At 41.2% G+C, this 23,869-nt stretch overlaps 1 protein-coding gene across 8 annotated transcripts in view; it reads right to left on the bottom strand.

Moving 5' to 3' along the window:
* Window positions 1-5,709: 5,709 nt before the first annotated feature.
* The window catches only part of LOC110537489 (cytospin-B), a 175,873-nt gene continuing 157,713 nt past the window's right edge, over window positions 5,710-23,869 (bottom strand). For 5 of the 8 annotated variants that reach the window (XM_090192336.1, XM_036937439.2, XM_090192341.1 and 2 more), the window contains 3 exons: window positions 22,293-22,352; window positions 22,153-22,188; window positions 5,710-9,390 (listed from right to left, as the gene is read on the bottom strand). In XM_090192336.1, coding sequence (XP_090048462.1) covers window positions 9,301-9,390; window positions 22,153-22,188; window positions 22,293-22,352 — 186 coding nt within the window. In that variant the 3' untranslated portion in view covers window positions 5,710-9,300. The remainder of the gene's footprint in view (window positions 9,391-22,152; window positions 22,189-22,292; window positions 22,353-23,869) is intronic. The other 3 variants (XM_090192337.1, XM_036937440.2, XM_090192338.1) reach the window with 1 other exon arrangement.

The raw sequence follows: 23,869 nt of genomic DNA, 5'->3' as shown, positions 1-23,869 counted from the left end.
TAAGGGCGTGGATCTGAAAACCAGTTGTGTCATGCAGAACTTCACAACTCCTTCACATTGTGTTGATCAGGCTGTTGATTGTGGCCTGTGGATTGTTGTCCCACTCTTCTTCAATGGTTGTGCGAAATTTATGGATATTGTCGGGAACACGCCCAGAGCAACCCAAACATGCTCAATGGGTGACATGTCTGGTGAGTATGAAGGCCATGGAAGAACTGGGACATTTTCAGCTTCCAGGAATTGTGTAGAGATCCTTGTGACATGGGGCCGTGCATTATCATGTTGAAATATGAGGTGATTGCGGCGGATGAACAGCATGACAATGGGCCTCAAGATCTCGTCACGGTGTCGCTGTGCGTTCAAATTGCCATCAATAAATTGCAATTGTGTTTATTGTCCTTAACTTATGCCTGCCCTTATCATAGCCCCACCGCCACCATGGAGTACTCTGTTCACAACATTGACATCAGCAAACCACTCGCCCACACGATGCCATACATTCTGTCTGCCATTTGCCCATTACAGTTAAAACCATGATTAATCTGTGAAAAGCACACTTCTCCAACGTGCCAATGGCCATCAAAGGTGAGCACTGAAGTCGTTTACGACGCCGAACTGCAGTAAAGTCAAGATCAAGACCCTGGTGAGGACGACGAGCACGCAGATTAGCTTCCCTGAGACCGTTTCTGACAGTTTGTGCAGCAATTCTTCCGTTGTGCAAAACCACAGTTTCATCAGCTGTCTGGGTGGCTGGTCTCAGACAATCCCACAGGTGAAGAAGCCGGATGGGGAGGTCCTGGGCTGGCATGGTTACACTTGGTCTGTGGTTGTGAGGCCGGTTGGACATTTTGACAAATCCTCTAAAACGATGTTGAAGGAGGCTTATGGCAGAGAAATGAACATTTAATTCTCTGGCAACCGCTCTGGTGAACATTTCTGCAGTCAGCATGCCAATTGCACACTCCCTAAAAACTTGAGGCATCTGTGGCATTATATTGTGTGACAAAACTGGCCTTCATGGTCCTCAGCACAAGGTGCACCTGTGTAATGATCATGCCGTTTAATTAGCTTCTTGATATGCCACACCTGTCAGGTGGATGTATTATCTAGGCAAAGAGAAATTCTTTCTAACAGGGATGTAAATACATTTGTGCACAACATTTTTGTGCATATGGATAATTTCTGGGATCTTTTATTTCAGCTCATGAAACATGGGACCAACACTTTAAATGTTGCTTTTATATTTTTGTTCAGTGTAAGTGTTATTCATAAAGGATTGTTTGCAGGATATGGAGAATGCACTCACCTGTTTGTAAGGCATGCACCAGCCTGTTTGCACTATGAAGTAACTTTAGAAATCTACTAGGATATAACAATGGCCCTGATGGCAAAACAAAAATACCTCCCCATTTTCCACTGTCTTCCCATACACAAACCTGGCACAGAGGTTTAATAGGCTTTCTGGAAACCCAATTAAAAGTGGTACCATCCAGGGCGATGGACACACACCACTGACTACAACCTTGTTGCATCACACATCAAATAATATTGCTATGTTGAAAAGCTGTAACATAACATCCCATGTGGTGTATTTTACTCTAATGTATGAAAGCTACTCTAATTCTGGATTAGAAACACCTGTCCACTTCCTCCTATAACCCTTAACAAAAGGAGAGGGGAAATGAATACATGGGTACCTACAGTAACTCACTCAAGCAATGTATATACCTGGTTCTAACATGCGTCCTTTGTCCTGATCTTGTCCACATTCTGATTGTGCCGACATTTTTAGACAGGTGTAGATAATCAAAAGACACATGGTGATATGACTGTGATCAGATCTCCCTGCCCACTTCCTGAGGTAGTCAGGCATACATTGTGTCTGGATATCTTACAAGTGTAGATTAATCTGGACATTTCAATCTGTCTGCTCAAGAGGAAACTTCTTACTGTGCCTGTAATCTGGTTCAGGTTATTAATTATTATTAATTAATTATTAATCAACCTACCAGGGTGTTTACAAACACTACAGGAACAAGATCATCCACATGTACCGATCACATTTTTACTAATACTGTAGAACTTTGTTCTAATGCTATATCCGTACCCATTGGATGCAGTGATTACAATATAGTGGCTATATCCAGTAAAGACAAAGTTACAACAGCTGGACCTAAAATAGTGTATAAGAGATCATACAAAATACTTTGCTGTGAATCTTAAGTGAAAGATGTTAAAAATATTTGTTGGTCTGATGTGATTAATGAGGAGCATCCAGATGCTGCACTTGATGAATTTATGAAATTGCTTCTTCCAATTATTGATAAACATGAACCTGTTAAGAAACTGACTGTTAGAACTGTTAAGGCTCCATGGATTGATGAGGAATTGAAGAACTGTGGTTGAAAGAGATGGGGCTAAAGGAGTAGCTAATAAGTCTGGCTGCACATCTGACTGGTTGACTTACTGCAAATTAAAAAATGATGTGACTAAACTCAACAAAAATAAGAAGAAACTGTATTATGAAGCAAATATCAATGGAGTTCTTTGGAGTACTTTAATTGAAATGATGGGCAAAAAGACAAATTCAACTCCATCTTTCATCCAATCAGATGGCTTATTCATCACAAAACCATTTGATGTTGCCGATTATTTTTAGGATTACTTCATTGGCAAAGTGGGCAAACTTAGGCCGGAAATGCGACAACGAACAGTGAGCCATAAAAAAAACAAATAATGAATTCTGTAAAGTTAGTGTGGGAAAGGTGGAAAAAACATTGTTGATCAATAATGACAAACCCCCTGGCATTGACAACTTAGATGGAAAGCTACTGAGGATGGTAGCTGACTGTATAGTCTTTCTGTCATATCTGAGTGCTTAGGAAAGTCTTTGTCCTCAGGCCTGGAGGGAAGCCCAAGTAATTCCGCTACCTAAGAGTGGTAAAGAGGCCTTTACTGGTTCTAACAGCAGACCTATCAGCTTGCTGCCAGCTCTTAGCAACTGTTGGAAAAAATTGTGTTTGACCAAATACAATGTTATTTGTCTGTAAACAAATTAACATCAGACTTTCAGCATGCTTATCGAGAAGGGCACTTAACACTTAACTGCACTGACACAAATAACTGATGATTGGTTTAAAAGAAATTGATAATAAGAAGATTGTGGGAGATGTATTGTTAGATTTCAGTGCAGCCGTATTATTGACCATAAACCGTTGTTGGAAAAACGTATGTGTTATGGCTTTTCAACCTCTGCCATATTGTGGATTCAGAGCTATCTATCTATAGAACTATAAGGGTTTTCTTTAATGGAAGCGTCTCTAATGTCAAACATGTAAAGTGTGGTGTACTGCAGGGCATCTCTCTCACAGCTAATGAAGTCTCTGAAACCCTTAACAAAGAGTTGCAGTCTGTTTTGGAATGGGTGGCCAGTAATAAACTGTTCCTGAACATCTCTAACACTAAGAGCATTGTATTTGGTACAAATCATTCCTTAAGTTCTAGACCTCAGCTGGATTTGGTAATGAATGGTGTGTCTGACAAGTTGAGGGGACTACAATTCTTGGTTTTACCTTAGATTGTAAACTGTCATGGTCAAAACATATAGATTCAATGGTTGTAAAGATGTGGAGAGGTCTGTCTGTAACACCACACTCCACAAAGCAAGTCCTGCAGGCTCTAGTTTTATCTTATCTTGATTATTGTCCAGTCGTGCAGTCCGGAGTTGCAAGGAAAGACCAAGTTAAGCTGCAACTGGTCCAGAACAGAGAATCACGTCTTGCTCTTCATTGTAATCAAAGGGCTGATATAAATACTATACATGCCAGTCTCTCCTGGCTAAGAATTGAGGAGAGACTGACTGCATCACTTCTTCTTTTTATAAGAAACATTCATGTGTTGAAAATCCCAAATGGTTTGTATAGTCAACTTACACACAGCTCTGACACACACACTTACCCCCACCAAACATGCCACCAGGGGTCTTTTCACAGTCCCCAAATCCAGAACAAATTCAATAAAGCGTACGTTATTATATAGAGCAATTATTGCATAGCACTCCGTTCCATCTCATATTGCTCAAATAAACAGCAAACCTGGTTTCAAAAAACAGATGAAGCAACCCATCATGGCACAATGCCTCTCCCCTATTTGACCTAGATAGTTTGTGTATGCATTGATATGTAGGCTACGTGTGCCTTTAAATTGTTTTATGTAGTTCTGTCCTTGTGCTGTTCTTGTCTATGAATGTTCTGTATTATGTCATGTTTCGTGTTTTGTGTGGGACCCCAGGAAGAGTAGCTGCTGATTTTGCAACAGCTAATGGGGATCCTAATAAAATACCAAAATACCAATACCAAACCATTTAAATCATCATTATACTGCCCTCTAAATCAGTGGTAATTCAACTTTTTCAGTGGGAACACCATTTTCTTCTACATAATTCATTGGAGCCCATCCCCAAGTCTAATGACAGCCTTAAAATTGGTAAATTAAAATTTGTACATCAACAAATGTCCTTCAATTCATTACATTTTCATCACTTATCAAAACTAACAGAACCAATACATACATTTATTCAACAACAAAAAAATTATCTCCAAACAAAACTGTTACAAAAAATATATAGGCTAACTCACTCTCTGGTCTGAATTCTCTTGTAGGGGAGACAGAATCAGGAGTGCACTGCACTCTAAACAGAAGGTAGTTAGTCGAGCAAAGCAATCCACAGATGGTGTTTAACTAAAAGGAAGCCTTTACAACATCTATTTCACCAGTCACTTCTATTTCAAATACTTTGGTTTGTTGCTAAAAATTGGATGTCAAGAGGAAACCTAGTGGCTCTATTCAATCCGCATCGCGGAAGTTCAGCTTTACAGCGTGATTGAAATTTAAAGGCAACGTTCCCGCTTTAGCGGAGCCTGCATTCACGGTAAACGCTGCATATGTCGGCTCAATTGGAAATTATGTTTACATTTCTATCGCATAATCTGTAAAGCTTCAGCGTTACAGATTGAATAGAGCCCTAGTTAGCTGTTGACTGATGTAGGTAGCAGCTAGTTAGCTAGCTAATAAGAAAAAAAATCAGGAATAGGGACAAGCAATGGACAGAAACAACTCACGTTTGTGAAATAATCAATCTGCATTTATTGCTGTTATAATAAAGAGCCATAGTAGTTCCATAACGCTTTTCCAAATCCTGAATCCATCCAAACTATTTGTCTTGGTTAAGCTGCCGCCTGGGTAAAATAAAGCAAGTCTGCTAGCCAGTAGGTGGGACGTAGAGTTGATAGCTCATTTGAATATCCAAGTACATTCACTTCGAATTGGCTGAGCTGGCAAATCAGCTGTTTTTGATCGGTACAAGCCCAAACCATTCTGTTGTTTCCTCACAGGCCTTGCAGGGGAACAGAAAATAACAGCCTTTTAACATCCTTAATTATACTTTTTGGGAACGAAATATATTTCATTCACATTGTCATTAATTCTAGGTTACACTTCATAGAAACCTGCAACACTGGACAGCTACTTTAATGATTGAAAATGTGAATATGGAGAAGATCAAGACACAGGACACCTGTTACATGTTATAAACAAGGCTTTAGATGACAACCAATCTTATCTAACACACATGCAGGCACACACACACACACACACACACACACACACACACACACACACACACACAATAGAGAGTGTGAGAATGACCAGTCATGATTGACAAAATACTTTATTTAACAATATCCGTCTGTCACTCAGTCCAGAGGAGGCTTCCACCTCTGAGCAAATCTCAGAAATCTCTCTCTCTGTGATAGAAAACGCTCACATACAGTTGAAGTTGAAAGACTACATACACCTTAGCCAAATACATTTAAACTCAGTTTTTCACAATTCCTGACATTTAATCATAGTAAACATTCCCTGTCTTAGGTCAGTTAGGATCACCACTTTATTTTAAGAATGTGAAATGTCAGAATAATAGTAGAGAGAATGATTTATTTCAGCTTTTATTTCTTTCATCACATTCCCAGTGGGTTGTAAGTTTACATACACTCAATTAGTATTTGGTAGCATTGCCTTTAAATTGTTTAACTTGGGTCAAACGTTTAGGGTAGCCTTCCACAAGCTTCCCACAATAAGTTGGGTGAATTTTGGCCCATTCCTCCTAACAGAGCTGGTGTAACTCAGTCAGGTTTGTAGGCCTCCTTGCTCGCACACGCTTTTTCAGTTCTGCCTACACATTTTCTATAGGATTGAGGTCAGGGCTTTGTGATGGCCACTCCAATACCTTGACTTTGTTGTCCTTAAGCCATTATGCCATAACTTTGGAAGTATGCTTGAGGACATTGTCCATTTGGAAGACCCATTTGCGACCAAGCTTTAACTTCCTGACTGGTGTCTTGAGATGTTGCCTCAATATATCCACATAATTTTCCTACCTCATGATGCCATCTATTTTGTGAAGTGCACCAGTCCCTCCTGTAGCAAAGCACCCCCACAACATGATGCTGCCACCCCTGTGCATCATGGTTGGGATGGTAATCTTCGGCTTGCAAACATCACCCTTTTCCCTCCAAACATAACAATGGTCATTATGGCCAAACAGTTCTATTTTTGTTTCGTCAGACCAGAGGACATTTCTCCAAAAAAGTACGAGCTTTGTCCCCATGTGCAGTTGCAAACCGTAGTCTGGATTTTTTATGGCGGTTTTGGAGCAGTGGCTTCTTCCTCGCTGAGCAGCCTTTCAGGTTATGTCAATATAGGACACGTTTTACTGTAAATATAGATACTTTTGTACCTGTTTCCTCCAGCATCTTCACAAGGTCCTTTGCTGTTGTTCTGGGATTTATATGCACTTTTCGCAACAAAGTACATTCATCTCTAGGCGACAGAACACATCTCCTTCCTGAACGGTATGATGGCTGCGTGGTCCCATGGTGTTTATACTTGCTCACTATTGTTTGTACAGATGAACGTGGTACATTCAGGCATTTGGAAATTGCTCCCAAGGATGAACCAGACTTGTGGAGGTCTACAATTTTTTCCTGAGGTCTTGGCTGATTTCTTTTAATTTTCCCAAAGAGGCACTAAGTTTGAAGGTAGGCATTGAAATACATCCATAGGTACACCTCCAATTGACTCAAATTATGTAAATTAGCCAATCAGAAAAAAAACCATGACATCATTTTCTGGAATTTTCCAAGCTGTTCAAAGGCACAGTCAATTTAGTGTATGTAAACTTCTGACCCACTGGAATTGTGATACAGTGAATTGTAAGTGAAATAATCTGTCTGTAAACAATTGTTGGAAAAATGACTTGTGTCATGCACAAAGTAACTGACTTGCCAAAACTATAGTTTGTTATAGCAAGAAATTGCTATAATTTCTATAGCAAGAAATTTGTGGAGTGGTTGAAAACAAGCTTAAATGACTCCAGCAGTAGTGTATGTAAACATCCGACTTCAACTGTACATTTCCTGCATCATTCTCACATTTCTGAGCACATATATAAATAAATACTGTACTGCAGTACTTCCTTTATCAGAGACTAACCATGACTGAAGCTAAACATTCAGGGTTGTTGGTTCATTCCGGATTGTTTCTCATGGTACATTTGGATGACATCATCGTAATTGTCCTAGTTTCAACACCTTTTGCAGTTATGTTCCCTCGACCATCCCCAGTATGATAGCTACAGCTAAAAGAGGCTTGCTGGAGACAAAATCATATTGCTGTGCAAAACCCCAAAACAACAGTTGCTAAAGGACACCATATAATGGTTTAATTGAGTCAGTCAGTCAGGCCCACTGTGCTTAAACAGCGAAGACATTTCTTATTAATAATAACACATTTTCATTAAATAGTGTGACTGTAAAATATTATTCAGAGCTACATGTAGTGTTGTCAATTCATTGTAGTGCCAATAGATGGCAACTTGGGTCTGTCTCGTAAACAAAAACAAAGGCATTGGTTTCTTTTGGACGAACGGAAAGCAGTCAATTTGATTTGATAGGCTTCTCATGTAAAACCAAACTCTTCCTTTAAAGGGATAGTTCACCAAATTACAATATGATGTATTAGTTTCCTTACGCTATAAGCCAGTGGTATTCAAATTCGGGGTCGCAACTCCTAGAGGGGTCGCGGGGGATGTATTTATTGGTTCAAAACATTTGATGAGCGAGATGAAAATGTAATCAATTGAAGGTTATTTGTTGATGTAAAAATATACATTTTCAGATTTGAAGGTTGTGTTGTTAGATTTGTGGAGGGGTGGGTCAGCAGAAATTCTAGTTGTTTGAAAACCCCCCAAAGGATTGAGAATCCATAACATTTTTGTTGTGATGGTTTAATTTAATGTTTCATTCAATGTGTTTTATTTTATTTTTGTTTGTTTTGGAGTCAAAGATAATAGTCTCAGTATAGTTTTAGTTTTTCAAACGGGTTGCTAATTACTTTATTTCAGTTTACTCAATAATTTATAATGATTCGTTTTTGTTTTAATTTCAGTTTTGATTTACCACAATAACCTTGGTAAGTAGTCTATGGAGATGGAATGAATCTATGCTTTGGTTTAGTTTCCTTGGCGCTGTTTCCAAATGATAATGTTTTAACATGTGTGGCACAAATCCCATTCAAGTCATGGTATTAGCATTTTTCGCCAATCATGTTTAAATCATCTATAAGTGACTTTGTTGAGCTCATAATCCATTTTAGATACTTTCGGATAATTTGGACATGTGCGAACAATGCTAATATCGGTGCCATGACTTGAATGGGATTTGTGCCACAAATGCTAAAACATTAGCATTTGGAAAAAGTATCAAGGAAACTAAACCAATGCATGGATTGCTGTCATACCTTGTCCATAGACTGCTTACAGGATAAGGTAACCAATATGTAATTTTGTAATTTGGGTGAACTATCCCTTTAAAGTATAATTTCTAAATAATCATTGGACTTCAACATAAACAATAAAAAGTAATTGCATCATGTCTTTCCATGTAAGGGCTAACAATAAGGTTTTATATTTCTTATTTGCAGTCACAGATCTCAGCATTCTAACACAAAGTGTCGATTGTACCATTTTGTACGTAGGAGTTAGAAAAACAGTAACTCCAAGCAAGTTCAAATTTTTAGTGTTGAGGAGGATGTGAGAGTCAGTTGAGGGGGTTCAGTCAGTGTGTTTGAGGAATAAGGGTTCTAGGGTTCCATGTTGAGAGAAGGGGACATGGACCGTACAGAAAGTGCTGCGGTGCATCCTTTCTTCTTCCTCCTCCTATCCTCCTGCCCCCTGTTCTCTGGTCAAGTCTCAAAGTACTTGTAGATCTGAGAAACATACTGCATGACACTCTGCCAGTCCGGTCTGTCCGTGTGCATCAACTCATCAATGTCCTGAAAGGGCAGACAGACATATAGACAGAGAAAAAAAACAGTTCACTCAACTGTTTGATGTAGGAGCATTATACAACATTTCATACATGGATGCTATACACTGAGTGTACAAAACTTTTGGAACACCTTCCTACTGTAATATTGAGTTGCACCCCCTTTTACCCTCAGAACAGCCTCAATTCGTCGGGGCATGGACTCTACAAGATGTTGAAAGTGTTCCACAGGGATGTTGTTCCATGTTGACTCCAATGCTTCCCAAAGTTGTGTCAAATTGGCTGGACGTCCTTTGGGTAGTGGACCATTCTTGATACACACAGGAAACTGTTGCGTAACCCAGCAGCGTTGCAGTTCTTGGCCTACTCAAACCGGTTTGCCTGGGACCTATTACCATACCCCGTTCAAAGGCACTTAAATATTTTGTCTTGCCTATTCACCCTCTGAATGGCACACATACACAATCCTTGTCTCTATTGTCTCAAGGCTTAAAAATCCTTCTTTAAACTGTCTCCTCCCCTTCATCTACACTGACTGAAGAGGATTTAACAAGTGACATCAATAAGGGATCATAGTTTTCACCTGGATTCAGTCTATGACATGGAAAGAGCAGGTGTTCTTAATATTTTGTACACCTTGTGTATATAAACATGAAGAAATTCTACATACATTATATAATATACAAGACTGATTTTCATCATTATCGATTATGTAGATCAATTCAAACTCAGTCTGGACAGAAAAAGTAGTGTATGACTAAGGTGTGTGTGTGTTTGTGTGTGTGCATGCCTGCGTGTGCTTGTGTTGGTACACAGATTTGGATCTTAATCCTTGGCCACAGATCGTGGCTCAGACACAAATCAGGTTTGAGATAATAATGGTGAGAGAAAAACAGACAGGGAAGGCTGAGCCTTAGAGACACAGACAGGCCAGCATTTACAGGGTCAGGATACCTGTCTTGTCCTGTGACACTGCCATCAGAGCAGCCCTAGCCAGGGTTGGGTCAGCTTTACATAACAGCCTTAGATTTGGTGGTGTTTAGTAGTGAGTCACCACCACCATACTGTTTACTGTCAAATGTCTGATGTAAACAATCAGTCTTCTGGGATGAAACCGTATGTTTGATTTCCAAGGCAATGGCATAGACCTGGGGAACCCAGAAAAAAATCTATATATCTGTCTCTAACATGGTAACCTCTAGGATCAAGAGAGAAACTCAAGTGTTTTAGTACTATATCTCTTGACACAATGATGAAAATAATCATGGCCTCTAAACCTTCAAGCTGCATACTGGACCCTATTCCAACTAAACTACTGAAAGAGCTTCTTCCTGTGCTCGGCCCTCCTATGTTGAACATAATAAACGGCTCTCTATCCACCGGATGTGTACCAAACTCACTAAAAGTGGCAGTAATAAAGCCTCTCTTGAAAAAGCCAAACCTTGACCCAGAAAATATAAAAAACTATCGGCCTATATCGAATCTTTCATTCCCCTCAAAAATGATAGAAAAAGTTGTTGTGCAGCAACTCACTGCCTTCCTGAAGACAAACAATGTATACGAAATGCTTCAGTCTGGTTTTAGACCCCATCATAGCACTGAGACTGCACTTGTGAAGGTGGTAAATTACCTTTTAATGGCGTCATACCGAGGCTCTGCATCTGTCCTCGTGCTCCTAGACCTTAGTCCTGCTTTTGATACCATTGATCACCACATTCTTTTAGAGAGATTGGAAACCCAAATTGGTCTACACGGACAAGTTCTGGCCTGGTTTAGATCTTATCTGTCGGAAAGATATCAGTTTATCTCTGTGAATGATTTGTCCTCTGACAAATCAACTGTCAATTTTGGTGTTCCTCAAGGTTCCGTTTTAGGACCACTATTGTTTTCACTATATATTTTACCTCTTGGGGATGTCATTCGAAAACATAATGTTAACTTTCACTGCTATGCGGATGACACACAGCTGTACATTTCAATGAAACATGGTGAAGCCCCAAAATTGCCCTCGCTAGAAGCCTGTGTTTCAGACATAAGGAAGTGGATGGCTGCAAACTTTCTACTTTTAAACTCGGACAAAACAGAGATGCTTGTTCTAGGTCCCAAGAAACAAAGAGATCTTCTGTTGAATCTGACAATTAATCTTGATGGCTGTACAGTTGTCTCAAATAAAACCATGAAGGACCTCTCCGTTACTCTGGACCCTGATCTCTCTTTTGATGATCATATCAAGACTGTTTCAAGGACAGCTTTTTTCCATCTACGTAACATTGCAAAAATCAGAAACTTTCTGTCCACAAATTATGCAGAAAAATTTATCCATGCTTTTGTCACTTCTAGGTTAGACTACTGCATTGCTCTATTTTCCGGCTACCCGGATAAAGCACTAAATAAACTTCAGTTAGTACTAAATACGGCTGCTAGAATCCTGAGTAGAACCAAAAAATGTGATCATATTACTCCAGTGATAGCCTCCCTACACTGGCTTCCTGTTAAGGCAAGGGCTGATTTCAAGGTTTTACTGCTAACCTACAAAGCATTAGATGGGCTTGCTCCTACCTATCTTTCCGATTTGGTCCTGCCGTACATACCTACACGTACGCTACGGTCACAAGACGCAGGCCTCCTAATTGTCCCTAGAATTTCTAAGCAAACAGCTGGAGGCAGGGCTTTCTCCTATAGAGCTCCATTTTTATGGAATGGTCTGCCTACCCATGTGAGAGATGCAGACTCGGTCTCAACCTTTAAGTCTTTACTGAAGACTGATGATCATATGATTGAATGTAGTCTGGCCCAGGAGTGTGAAGGTGAACGGAAAGGCTCTGGAGCAACGAACCGCCCTTGCTGTCTCTGCCTGGCCGGTCCCCCTCTCTCCACTGGGATTCTCTATTACAGGGGCTGAGTCACTGGCTTACCGGTGCTCTTCCATGCCGTCCCTAGGAGGTGTGCGTCACTTGAGTGGGTTGAGTCACTGACGTGATCTTCCTGTCTGGGTTGGCGCCCCCCTTGGGTTGTGCCGTGGCGGAGATCTTTGTGGGCTATTCTCGGCCTTGTCTCAGGATGGTAAGTTGGTGGTTGAAGATATCCCTCTAGTGGTGTGGGGCCTGTGCTTTGGCAAAGTGGGTGGGGTTATATCCTTCCTGTTTGGCCCTGTCTGGGGATATCATCAGATGGGGCCACAGTGTCTCCTGACCCCTCCTGTCTCAGCCTCCAGTATTTATGCTGCAGTAGTTTATGTGTCGGGGGGTTAGGGTCAGTCTGTTATATCTGGAGTACTTCTCCTGTCTTATCTGGTGTTCTGTGTGAATTTAAGTATGCTCTCTCTAATTATCTCTTTCTCTCTCTCGGAGGACCTGAGCCCTAGGACCATGCCTCAGGACTACCTGGCATGATGACTCCTTGCTGTCCCCAGTCCACCTGGCCGTGCTGCTGCTCCAGGTTCAACTGTTCTGCCTGCAGCTATGGAACCCTGACCTGTTCACCGGACATGCTACCTGTCCCAGACCTGCTGTTTTCAACTCTCTAGAGACAGCAGGAGTGGTAGATACTCTTAATGATTGGCTATGAAAAGCCAACTGACATTTACTCCTGAGGTGCTGACTTGTTGCACCCTCAACAACTACTGTGATTATTGTTATTTGACCATGCTGGTCATTTATGAACATTTGAACAACTTGGCCATGTTCTGTTATAATCTCCACCCGGCACAGCCAGAAGAGGACTGGCCACCCCTCATAGCCTGGTTCCTCTCTACGTTTCTTCCTAGGTTTTTGCCTTTCTAGGGAGTTTTTCCTAGCCACCGTGCTTCTACACCTGCATTGCTTGCTGTTTGGGGTTTTAGGCTGGGTTTCTATACAGCACTTTGAGATATCAGCTGATGTAAGAAGGGCTATATAAATAAATGTGATTTGATTTGATGTGTTTGTCTCACTCCATCTCATGAAGCTTGAGGGATGATTATTCTAAGACTGGGTTGGTTGGCAAATGTCTTGACTCAGACGTCCAGTGGGGTTGGACTTTGTAATGTCATGGCAATCCTGACGTTCCATTGTAACCTCAACTATGACTTCCCCTGCACTAATAGCAGAGTGAAGTGAACCATAGTTTCACATTAAGCACTTAAGCCTGACTTAATTCCTTATTTAGGTCCCTTGGGTGTGTGAGTGCTTTGGATTTGAACTATCCTTGAGATTTGTGTATTTGGAAAGTTCTCTCTCAGGGAGTAATTTTAACATTTGCATGGGTTTACGAAAGATGCAAGGACCCAACTGGGATCCTGACTGTAACAAACTTGGGTTCAAATACTATCTGAAATCTTTCAAATACTTTGAGTGTTTGCCTTAGCCTGTCTAGAGGGCCAGCTGGGCAGGGTTTGCACATTTTAAACTATTCTATTAGGTCCATAGTGTCAGACATGCTCAATCAAGCCCATCTAAAGTATTTGCAGTGATTTCAAATAGCATTTGAGCCCAGGTCTATGATCCTGACTATCCCAAGCACCCAGCTACCATAGTGTGCCTTGCTCTTCACATGCAATGAGGGCAAAACGCCCTTAAAGAATGTAGGACATGGAAAATACCATTGTCAATCAAGTTACGTTAATGTCCAGAGAGCTAACATACAAAGGGGTTCCAAAAGGGTTCTTCGTTTTCCCCATAGGATAACCTTTTTTCAGTTCCAAGTAGAACCCTTTTTGGTTCTAGGTAGAACCCTTTTGGGATCCATGTCGAACCCTCTGTGAAAAGTGTTCAACATGGAACCCAAAGGGATTCTACCTGGAACCCAAAGGGTTCTTCAAAGGGTTCTCCTATGGGGACAGCCGAAGAACCCTTTTAGGTTCTAGATAACTCCTTTTTTAAAATCCTGCTACGTCCACACAGATATACCCTCCACTGTCCACTAAACACCCACACATTCACTATACAAAACTGGGCAGGTTTAAAATAATCTCTCATTCCTTGTCATGTCTTAGCCTATCCATTATTGGCATGACAAAGAACATGACAGGGGAGCTGGCAAAGGCACAGAATGAGCTAGGTTTACGGGAAATAACAGTAAAAATATTTATTTTAAAGCAGCAATCAACAGTAGAAATAATAACAAAGCGTACTCCCTGCCCGTTTCTGTAAAAAGCTGAGGGAGGGGCTGAAAAAATGTAAACACTCTCAAATTCATAGACAGATCTATAGATGCAAGGACTGACCGACCATCCATGATATCAAAATGATAGTTTTAACCATCTTTTAAGGCTATATAGTGTTTGTTTACATTTAATTTAACACTGGAGTAAAACAACCCTATATTTTGTATTCTGATGAGGCGTGACAGTTGATGAGGCATTTATAAGTTATATTCTTCAAGAATCAATGGGAACATATCATTCATTTATAAGTCCAAAAATGTATGCAACAACTGCTATTTGCACCTTTAAAAGAACTATTACTCATGGTGATACATACCCATCCATACACACTCGTTGTATAATCAGTAGAATTCACAACATGCATGTGATACTTTATAAGCAAGCCTTACTTGACATAAAGTATTGCGGATATCAGAAGGAATGCTGCCAGAATGTAGGAAATAAATGGAGCCTATTCCCCATTTAGTGGAACTGAAGGGAGGAGGGAACACATTAAGGCTAGCTACGTGGACAGTTACCATCACTGCTGCTTTCTTATCAGGCTCTGAGACCTTACTGTTACTATTTCAAAATGGCTGTTGGTTTGGAGTCAGATCAAATCAAAACTGTGATCTATGATTTTCCTGACACGTATGCACATGCACACACTCAAGCATGCACGCTCGCACAGAAACACAGACACACACACAGACACACACTGCTAAATGCAGCTGTTTGCTCTACACCAGGGATCATCAACTCAATTCAGCCGCGGGCTGATTTTTTCTTGAGCAGATGGTCTTGGGGCGGAACATAATTTAAAATAATTGGCAGACTACAAGCCCAAACAGATGTAATATTTGACTAACATGTAATAATTTGTATACAATTACATGTCTCCATTATGAGTGGGAATACTTGGGAACAGATTTCCAAAATTAAAATCACTTGGAGCTGATTTCCTGGTGTTTTTACAGTCTTTTATGTCCAACAACAACTACAAAAAATATTATAATTTGCTCAGAAAACTTGGGGGGCCTATGGAATGAAATCGACAAATAGCGGGAAACAGTGTAATCGCGCATTACACCTTCTCACTATGCAAAAAAGGAATGTGTTATATTAGGCCTATGTGAATTTTCGAAAATCAAGTATGGTTTAAATGCCAGGAAGTTATACTCATTCCGGTCTTCATCTAGCAGAATTTGATGCACACTTTTCCACAATGCATTGGAAGAGGTGGGCTGCGAGTGATAGGCCCTAGTTCTGTTCAAGTAGTCAAACCATTAATTAGGGAAGATGCCAAATAGCGAAACTATGTCGTTTTTGTTCTCCTTAAAATTATCACGAGTAGGCTATTGCATCTTAAGCTACAACTGAAGACAGACTTCATTTTTTAAGTGGATTTCTGTTTTCTCATTGAAAAGTGTTTCTTGTTATTTTGTCCTTTGCCAGTACTAAACCATATTTAATTTCTGAAAGTGTCTTTTGATTTCTGAATGTGTTGGCACCGAGGACTCAGGATGTGGCTGAGTTATTGATGTCAAGTTAATCAGGCCTTTTAATTTAAACATATAGATTGTAGGCTAGGTAGGCTAGGTTATCTATTTAATTATTTAATTTATGGATAATGCCTTAGCAGTCACTCTGATCTTGTTCCCAATGATCAGTGCTTTAGTTTACTATGTTGCTGCCCAACGGTTCTGAATTTGCGATGCATCTGCCTGTCCATGTTGTTTTGTGCATTAGCCTTTTGATTTGAACATTTCAATGTTTTGGTGTGTGCACTAGGCTATTTAATTGAATTTATAATTGTTTCAACACTTTGGTTTCACTAATAAATATGTTGAATTGGAACCAAATTATATGTTTCTGTCTTTAGTCCTTTTTAAATAAGATAGATGAGCTTTATGGGCTGTGATTTAGGTTGAATGTGATATTCTGCCTATAACCAGCCTTGGGCCTATAACTCCATTCCTATTCTATACAGAGTTTAGAGAAATTAATCGAATTGGAAATGAGCTACAGAATTATCAGGATGGTTAATGTGATGCATGTCTGTTGAATTTGGAAAACTCTACCAGCACTTGGCCCCGCAATATCTAAACAGCCAGTCAGGAGATTCTACTGAGCTACTGCATTTCGGCCGTGGCATACTGCATACTTTTTAACTAAACGGTATGTGCTAAATAGTATGTAACGATGAGTAGCCTACGTATGTAGTACGCTAGTGTGGGTATTCGGACACAGTCACTATATTGACTTCTTAAACGGTGTTGCACTGAGGCAAATACAAATGCAGATGACAATGCCAAGTTAAAAAACAAGTCTATACGGTTTCACCTCATAAAACATATACATCTGACATCTGAATAAATGTAAAGTAGTTAATCTACGGACAGTCCTACGCCTTCTGTTGATTGGTCAAAGACAGATTTATAAAAGGCGCAGCACGTTTGTTCAGGTTTTCTACATCACTGGTTTGTGTGTGTGTTACTCTGTGTCTGCGTGCGTAGGCCTGTGTTGACAGTGGTAAATGCCTTGAGTAGTTCTGCAGGGATGGTTTGTGCGTGTCATGATAACAGTCTGCTCCAGAGGGAGAGAGAGTCTCTGGAACAAGTTGGACCTGCCGTGGTAAGGTTGGGTGTGTGTGAGGGGAGGTGGAGATCCTAAGACGAGCAAGGATCCTGACGCCCATATGTGCACAAATGTCACTCACACACAAACAGGCCAATAATATGCTCCGGTGTGTTTGTTCATGAAATATTGTTTGTTTATGAGAGAGGATCCCTGGCACCCATGTATGCAGATGTCAATCAAGCATGAATGGCACCAGTGGCACGACACCTATTTCTAAAACATTTATATAACATTTCTAATGTAATATGGATGAAAAATAGTAATAGTAAAACAAAACATTGCAGATTTTATAGACAGATGCTTGAGGCACTTCAACCAACTCTATCAGAAATGTCAAATCAAATCAATGTTAATTTGTTGCTTGCACAGGATACAACATGTGTAAACAGTACTTACTTACAAGCTCTTCCTCAACAATGCAGTGTTGAATATCAAAGATAAGAAATAGAAAATCCTGAATAGGATCCTTAAAAGAGCACGGAAACCATACTAGGTCAGATAAATACAAATAAAAACACACAATAAATAAAACGCACAATAATATTTACAAGGACAGTACCAGTACCATATATGCAGGGATACAGTGCTAGTTGAGGTTGATACTGTACAGTACCTGCCAAAAGTTTGGACTCACATACTCATTCAAGGGTTTTTCTTTTTTTCAACAATTTTCTACATTCTAGAATAATAGTGAACACATCAAAACTATGAAATAACACACAACCAAAAAAGTGTTAAACAAATCAAAATATATTTTATATTTGAGATTCATCAAAGTAGCCACCCTTTGCCTTGATGACAGCTTTGCACACTCTTGGCATTCTCTCAACCAGCTTCACATGGAATGCTTTTACAAAAGTCTTGAAGGAGTTCCCACATTTGCTGGGCATTTGTTGGCTGCTTTTCCTTCACTCTGTGGTCCAACTCATCCCAAACCATGACAATTGGGTTGAGGTCAGGGGATTGAGGAGGCCAGGTCATCTGATGCAACACTCCATCACTCTCCTTCTTGGTCAAATAGCCCTTACACAGCCTGGAGGTGTGTTGGGTCATTGTCCTGTTGAAAAACAAATGATAGTTCCACTGAGCGCAAACCAGATGGGATGGGGTATCGCTGCAGAATGCTGTGGTAGCCATGCTGGTTAGGTGTGTCTTGAATTCTAAAAACATCACTGACATTGTCACCAGCAAAACACCACCACCCCATCACACCTCCTCCAAGCTTCACGGTGGGAACCACACATGCAGAGATTATCCGCTCACTTACTCTGCATCTCACAAAGATACGGCGGCTGGAACCAAAAATCGCAAATTTTGATTCATCAGACCAAAGGACAGATTTCCACTGGGCTAATGTCCATTGCTCGTGTTTCTTGGCCCAAGCATGTCCCTTCTTCTTATTGGTGTCCTTTAATAGTGTTTTCTCTGAACAGTTGATGTTGAGATGTGTGTGTTACTTGAACTCCGTGAAGAATTTATTTGACCTGCAATTTCTGAGCCTCGTAACTCTAATGAACTTATATGCAGCAGAGTTAACTCTGGGTCTTACTTTCCTGTGGTCCTCATGAGAGCCAGTTTCATCACACCACTTAATGGTTTTTGCGACTGCACTTGAAGAAACTTTTAAAGTTCTTGACATTTTACGGATTGACTGACCTTCATGTCTTAAAGTAATGATGGACTGTCGTTTCTCTTTGCTTATTTGAGCTGTTCTTACCATAATATGGACTTGGTGTTTTACCTAATAGGGCTATCTTCTGTATACCACCCATACCTTAACTTTAACTTTTTACAAGGCACACCTGTTTATGAACTTTTAACAAGGCACACCTGTTAATTGATGGTTGGGAGAAGTTGCTCTCGGAGGATGTGTTGGTACCATTCTTTATTCATGGCTGTGTTCTTAGGCAAAATTGTGAGTGAGCCCACTCCCTTGGTTGAGAAGCAACCCCACACATGAATGGTCTCAGGATGCTTTACTGTTGGCATGATACAGGACTGGTGGTAGCGCTCACCTTGTCTTCTCCGGACAAGCTTTTTTTCCAGATGCCCCAAACAATCGGAAAGGGGATTTATCAGAGAAAATGACTTTACCCTAGTCCTCAGCAGTAGAATCTCTGTACCTTTTGCAGAATATCAGTCTGTCCCTGATGTTTTTCACGGAGAGAAGTGGCTTCTTTGCTGCCTTTCTTGACACCAGGCCATCCTCCAAAAGTCTTCGCCTCACTGTGCGTGCAGATGCACTCACACCTGCCTGTTGCCATTCCTTAGCAAGCTCTGTACTGGTGGTGCCCTGATCCCGCAGCTGAATCAACTTTAGGAGACGGTCTGGCTCTTGCTGGACTTTCTTGTGTGCCCTGAAGCCTTCTTCACAACAATTGAACCGCTCTACTTGAAGTTCTTGATGAACCGGTAAATGGTTGATTTAGGTGCAATCTTACTGGCAGCAATATCCTTGCATGTGAAGCCCTTTTTGTGCAAAGCAATTATGATGGCACGTGTTTCCTTGCAGGTATCCATGATTGACAGAGGAAGAACAATGATTCCAAGCACCACCCTACTTTTGAAGCTTCCAGTCTGTTATTAGAAATCAGCGTGACAGAGTGATCTCCAGCCTTGTCCTCGTCAACACTCACAGCATTGTGTTAACGAGAGAATCACTGACATCATGTCAGCTGGTCCTTTTGTGGCAGGGCTGAAATGCAGTGGAAACGTTTTTTTGGTATTCAGTTAATTTACATGGCAAAGAGGGACTTTGCAATTAATTGCAATTCATCTGATCACTCTTCATAACATTCTGGAGTATATGCAAATTGCCATCATACAAACTGAGGCAGCAGACTTTGTGAAAATTTATAACTTTTGGCCATGACTGTGTTTGACACAATTTAATCAACTCAAAGTTCTGTCAAAGTCACCACGCTATTTCGTTGATGTAAATTAGTTTAAATGTAGGCCTAAAATATTATGTGATTATTGGACTATAGTCTAGTGAAAATTACGTTTGATTTAGCTTATCTTTGACTGAGCTTGTTGGTACTTTTCTCTCCCCTTGCACCTGGCTATCAGGGGAATTTTGGAAGGTTGTGGCTGTTTATACTTTATGATAACCCACTTATTGTGGTTATTTTGTCACAGGGAACATATCTGATTCTCCACTTAACAACCAGACAAGCAAATAGGCCTAGTAGCGGTGACTCAGCACCAGTAGCAGAGATAGTGCCCCGGTACAACAAATCCCTGCGAATCTAGTGAAGTCCGTGCACTCGCTTTTGTTATTGTAACATCATGGAACAAAATGTCTATTTCCTCGAGCGTGTTTGTGGACACATTGTACCAGACGTTTTGTTAACAGTGAGTAGTCCTCGCTGCACTTCATATGTTGAGCGTCTGCCATTGGCACAAAGCTAGATTGGAGATTTCATGAATGTAAGATGGAGATTACCTTCAGTAAACTGCATTGAGAGGTCGCGTGTAGGCTACATACACTATATATACAAAAGTATGTGGACACCCCTTCAAATGATTGGATTTCAGCCACTCCCGTTGCTGACAGGTATATAAAATCGAGCACACAACCAAGCAATCTCAATCGACAAACATTGGAAGTAGAATGGCCTTACTGAAGAGCTCAGTGACTTTCAAAGTACCACCGTCATACGATGCCAACTTTCCAACAACTCAGTTCGTCAAATCTATGCCCTGCTAGAGCTGGCCCTGTCAACTGTAAGTGCTGTTATTTTGAAGTGGAAACGTCTAGGAGCAACAACGGCTCAGCCGCAAAGTGGTAGGCCACACAAGCTCACAGAGTGCTGAAGCGTGTGGAGCGTAAAAATCACCTGTCCTCGATTGCAACACTCACTACTGAGTTCCAAACTGCCTCTGGAGGCAACGTCAGCACAATAACTGTTCATCGAGAGTTTCATGAAATGGGTTTCCATGGCTGAGCAGCCTCACTTAACCCTAAGATCACCATGCGCAATGCCAGAGCAGGTACAGTTAATGCCGATAGCCTGTGGGTGAGGGTGGGCAGCCATTGGTTAGCTGTTCAACAGTCTTATTGCTTAGGGATATAAGCTGTCTTGGAGCCTGAGAACAGTCCATGGCTGGGATAGTTGAAGTCTTTGGCAATTTTCTGGGCCTTCCACAGACACGCCTGGTATAAATGTCCTGGATGGCTGGTAGCTTTGGCTCAATGATGTACATGGGCCGTCCGCACCACCCTCAGTAGAGCCTTGCGGTCAAGGGTGGTTAAGTTGCCATACCAGGCAGTGATGCAGCTAGTCAAGATGCTCACGATGGTGCAGCTGTAAAACTTCTTGAGGATCTGAGGGCCCATGACAAATCTCTTCAGTCTCCTGAGGGAGAAGAGGCGCCGTTACAACCATGTTACCTGGACATCGAGGAACTTGAAGCTCTTGACCCTCTCCACTTCAGCCCTATTGATGTGGAGGGGGTCATGCTCCCCCCACTGTTTCCTTCTTGTGTCTTGCTAACATTGAGGGAGAGATTGTTGTCCAGGCACCACACTGCCAAGTCTCATCGCTGTCAGTGATCAGGCCTACCACCGTCGTCAGAAAATTTGATGATGGTGTTGGAGTCGTGCGTGGCCACACAGTTGTGGGAGAGCAGGGAGTACACGAGGGGGCTAAACACACACCCCCGTGTTGAGGGTGAGCTTGGTGAAGATGTTGTTGCTTACCCTCACCACCTGGAGTCTGCCCATCAGGAAGTCCAGGATCCAGTTGCAGAGGGAGGAGTTCAGTCCCAGGGTCCCGAGCTTGCTGACGAGCTTGGAGGGCACTACAGTATTGAACGCTGATCACTCTATCACTTGATAAAATTCAATCATCTAATCAAATGTTGCTTTTGTAGATGACCAACTCAAAACATGCTATTCATTCTGTAGTTAATCAAATCAGGTCATTTGTTTAGTAATAAACCAGATCAAAGCGTCTATGCTTCTTTGGTGCATTGTCTGGTCTCTGGTTGTTGAGTTCAACTCACCAGGGAGGGTTTGCTGCCGATGCTCTCTGCAGCACTCTGTAGTTAATCAAATTAGGTCATTTGTTTAGGAATAAACCAGATCAAAGCGTCCATGCTTCTTTGGTGCATTGTCTGGTCTCTGGTTGTTCAGTTCAACTCACCAGGGAGGGTTTGATGCCAATGCTCTCTGCAGCCTGAAACGCCAGGGACAGATTCCGGCCCTGTAGGAAAAACATACAGTGTTGATCATTACAAGGTCTTCCTCCTCCTATTCCTACTCTTCATCATTCATTACACACTGCAGTGTCCCTCTTCCTCCAATACCTCCACTTCCTTACTCATAACACACTGCAGGGCCCTCCTCCTCTCCTCCCGTCTTCTCTTCCTCCTCTTCTTCCCCCTCTTCTTCCACACTTATTACCACACAGATCGCTGCAAACAGCAACAAACAGCACACATCTCCACAAATAAACCCTTTTAAACACCCAGGCCAAATTCCCTCTGGGACCAGGACAAAACGTATGCCTGAGGTGGAGGGAGAGCGAGAGGACAGTCAAAGAGTCACTGACCTGCCGAACTGCTAAAACAGAGGGCGACCTACAACGAGGTGAGTTCCAAGCTACGCAAGCTAAATCTGTGCAAGCTAGATGAGGCTTCATCCACCCGGCAAAACTCTTCTTGACCTTCCAGAACACAACACACATGTTTTCCACTGTCAAGACTTCTTTAATAATCACATCAAACCCAACACACAAGGGGACAAGTCGACAGATGGAACCCTGGCTCAATATTCAGGTATGTTATCCATGCATGATCACTCAGCCTAGCCTATTGCTATGATTCTGCCCTCAGAATAAGACAATGACGAGGACCCAGCCCCCCCACTCCCCAATTGGGTAGAAGGAACATTAATACTATTTCTGCTGAGCATTGGATTTTGTTGTTATTATATTGCCTATGGTCCAGGACATTAAAACAGTGATCACACCATACCAACTAATGGACAATGGACAATATACTGAGGTGTCCCATATGGGCTACTACTCCATTTACACTATTGCATTTACCTCCAAGGGAGGACTTGACCTACTGGCCATGATGTATTATTGTCTAGAGTATCTAGAACAGATGTGTCATTCAAATGTTGCTCCAGAGGGCCGCACAGAAAATGTATTATATTTCCTCGCCGACAGAATTTGCAAAACATAGTCCTCTATTCATTGTTTTAGGAATTTTCGAGATCTTCAGTTTCTTTGCAATTTCTTGCATGGAATAGCCTTTATTTCTCAGAACAAGAATAGATTGACAAGTTTCAGAAGAAAGTTCTTTGTTTCTGGCCATTTTGAGCCTGTAATCGAACCCACAAATGCTGATGCTCCAGATACTCAACTAGTCTAAAGAAGGCCAGTTTTATTGCTTCTTTAATAAGCACAGCAGTTTTGATCAACTAATGATCAATTAGCCTTTTAAAATGATAAACTTGATTTAGCCAACACTAAGTGCCATTGGAACACAGGAGTGATGGTTGCTGATAATGGGCATCTGTACGGCTATGTAGATATTCCATAAAAAAATCATACATTTTCAGATACAATAGTCATTTACAACATTAACAATGTCTACACGGTATTTCTGATCAATTTGATGTTATTTTAATGGACAAAAAAATTGCATTTCTTTCAAAAACAAGGACATTTCTAAGTGACCCCAACATGTAGAATGGTAGTGTATATACAGT

This window comes from Oncorhynchus mykiss, chromosome 12 (genome assembly GCF_057628025.1).
Source record: "Oncorhynchus mykiss isolate SJ-2025 chromosome 12, ASM5762802v1, whole genome shotgun sequence".
NCBI classification, from domain to species: Eukaryota; Metazoa; Chordata; class Actinopteri; order Salmoniformes; family Salmonidae; genus Oncorhynchus; species Oncorhynchus mykiss.
This window is presented reverse-complemented; position numbering and strand designations above follow the sequence as displayed.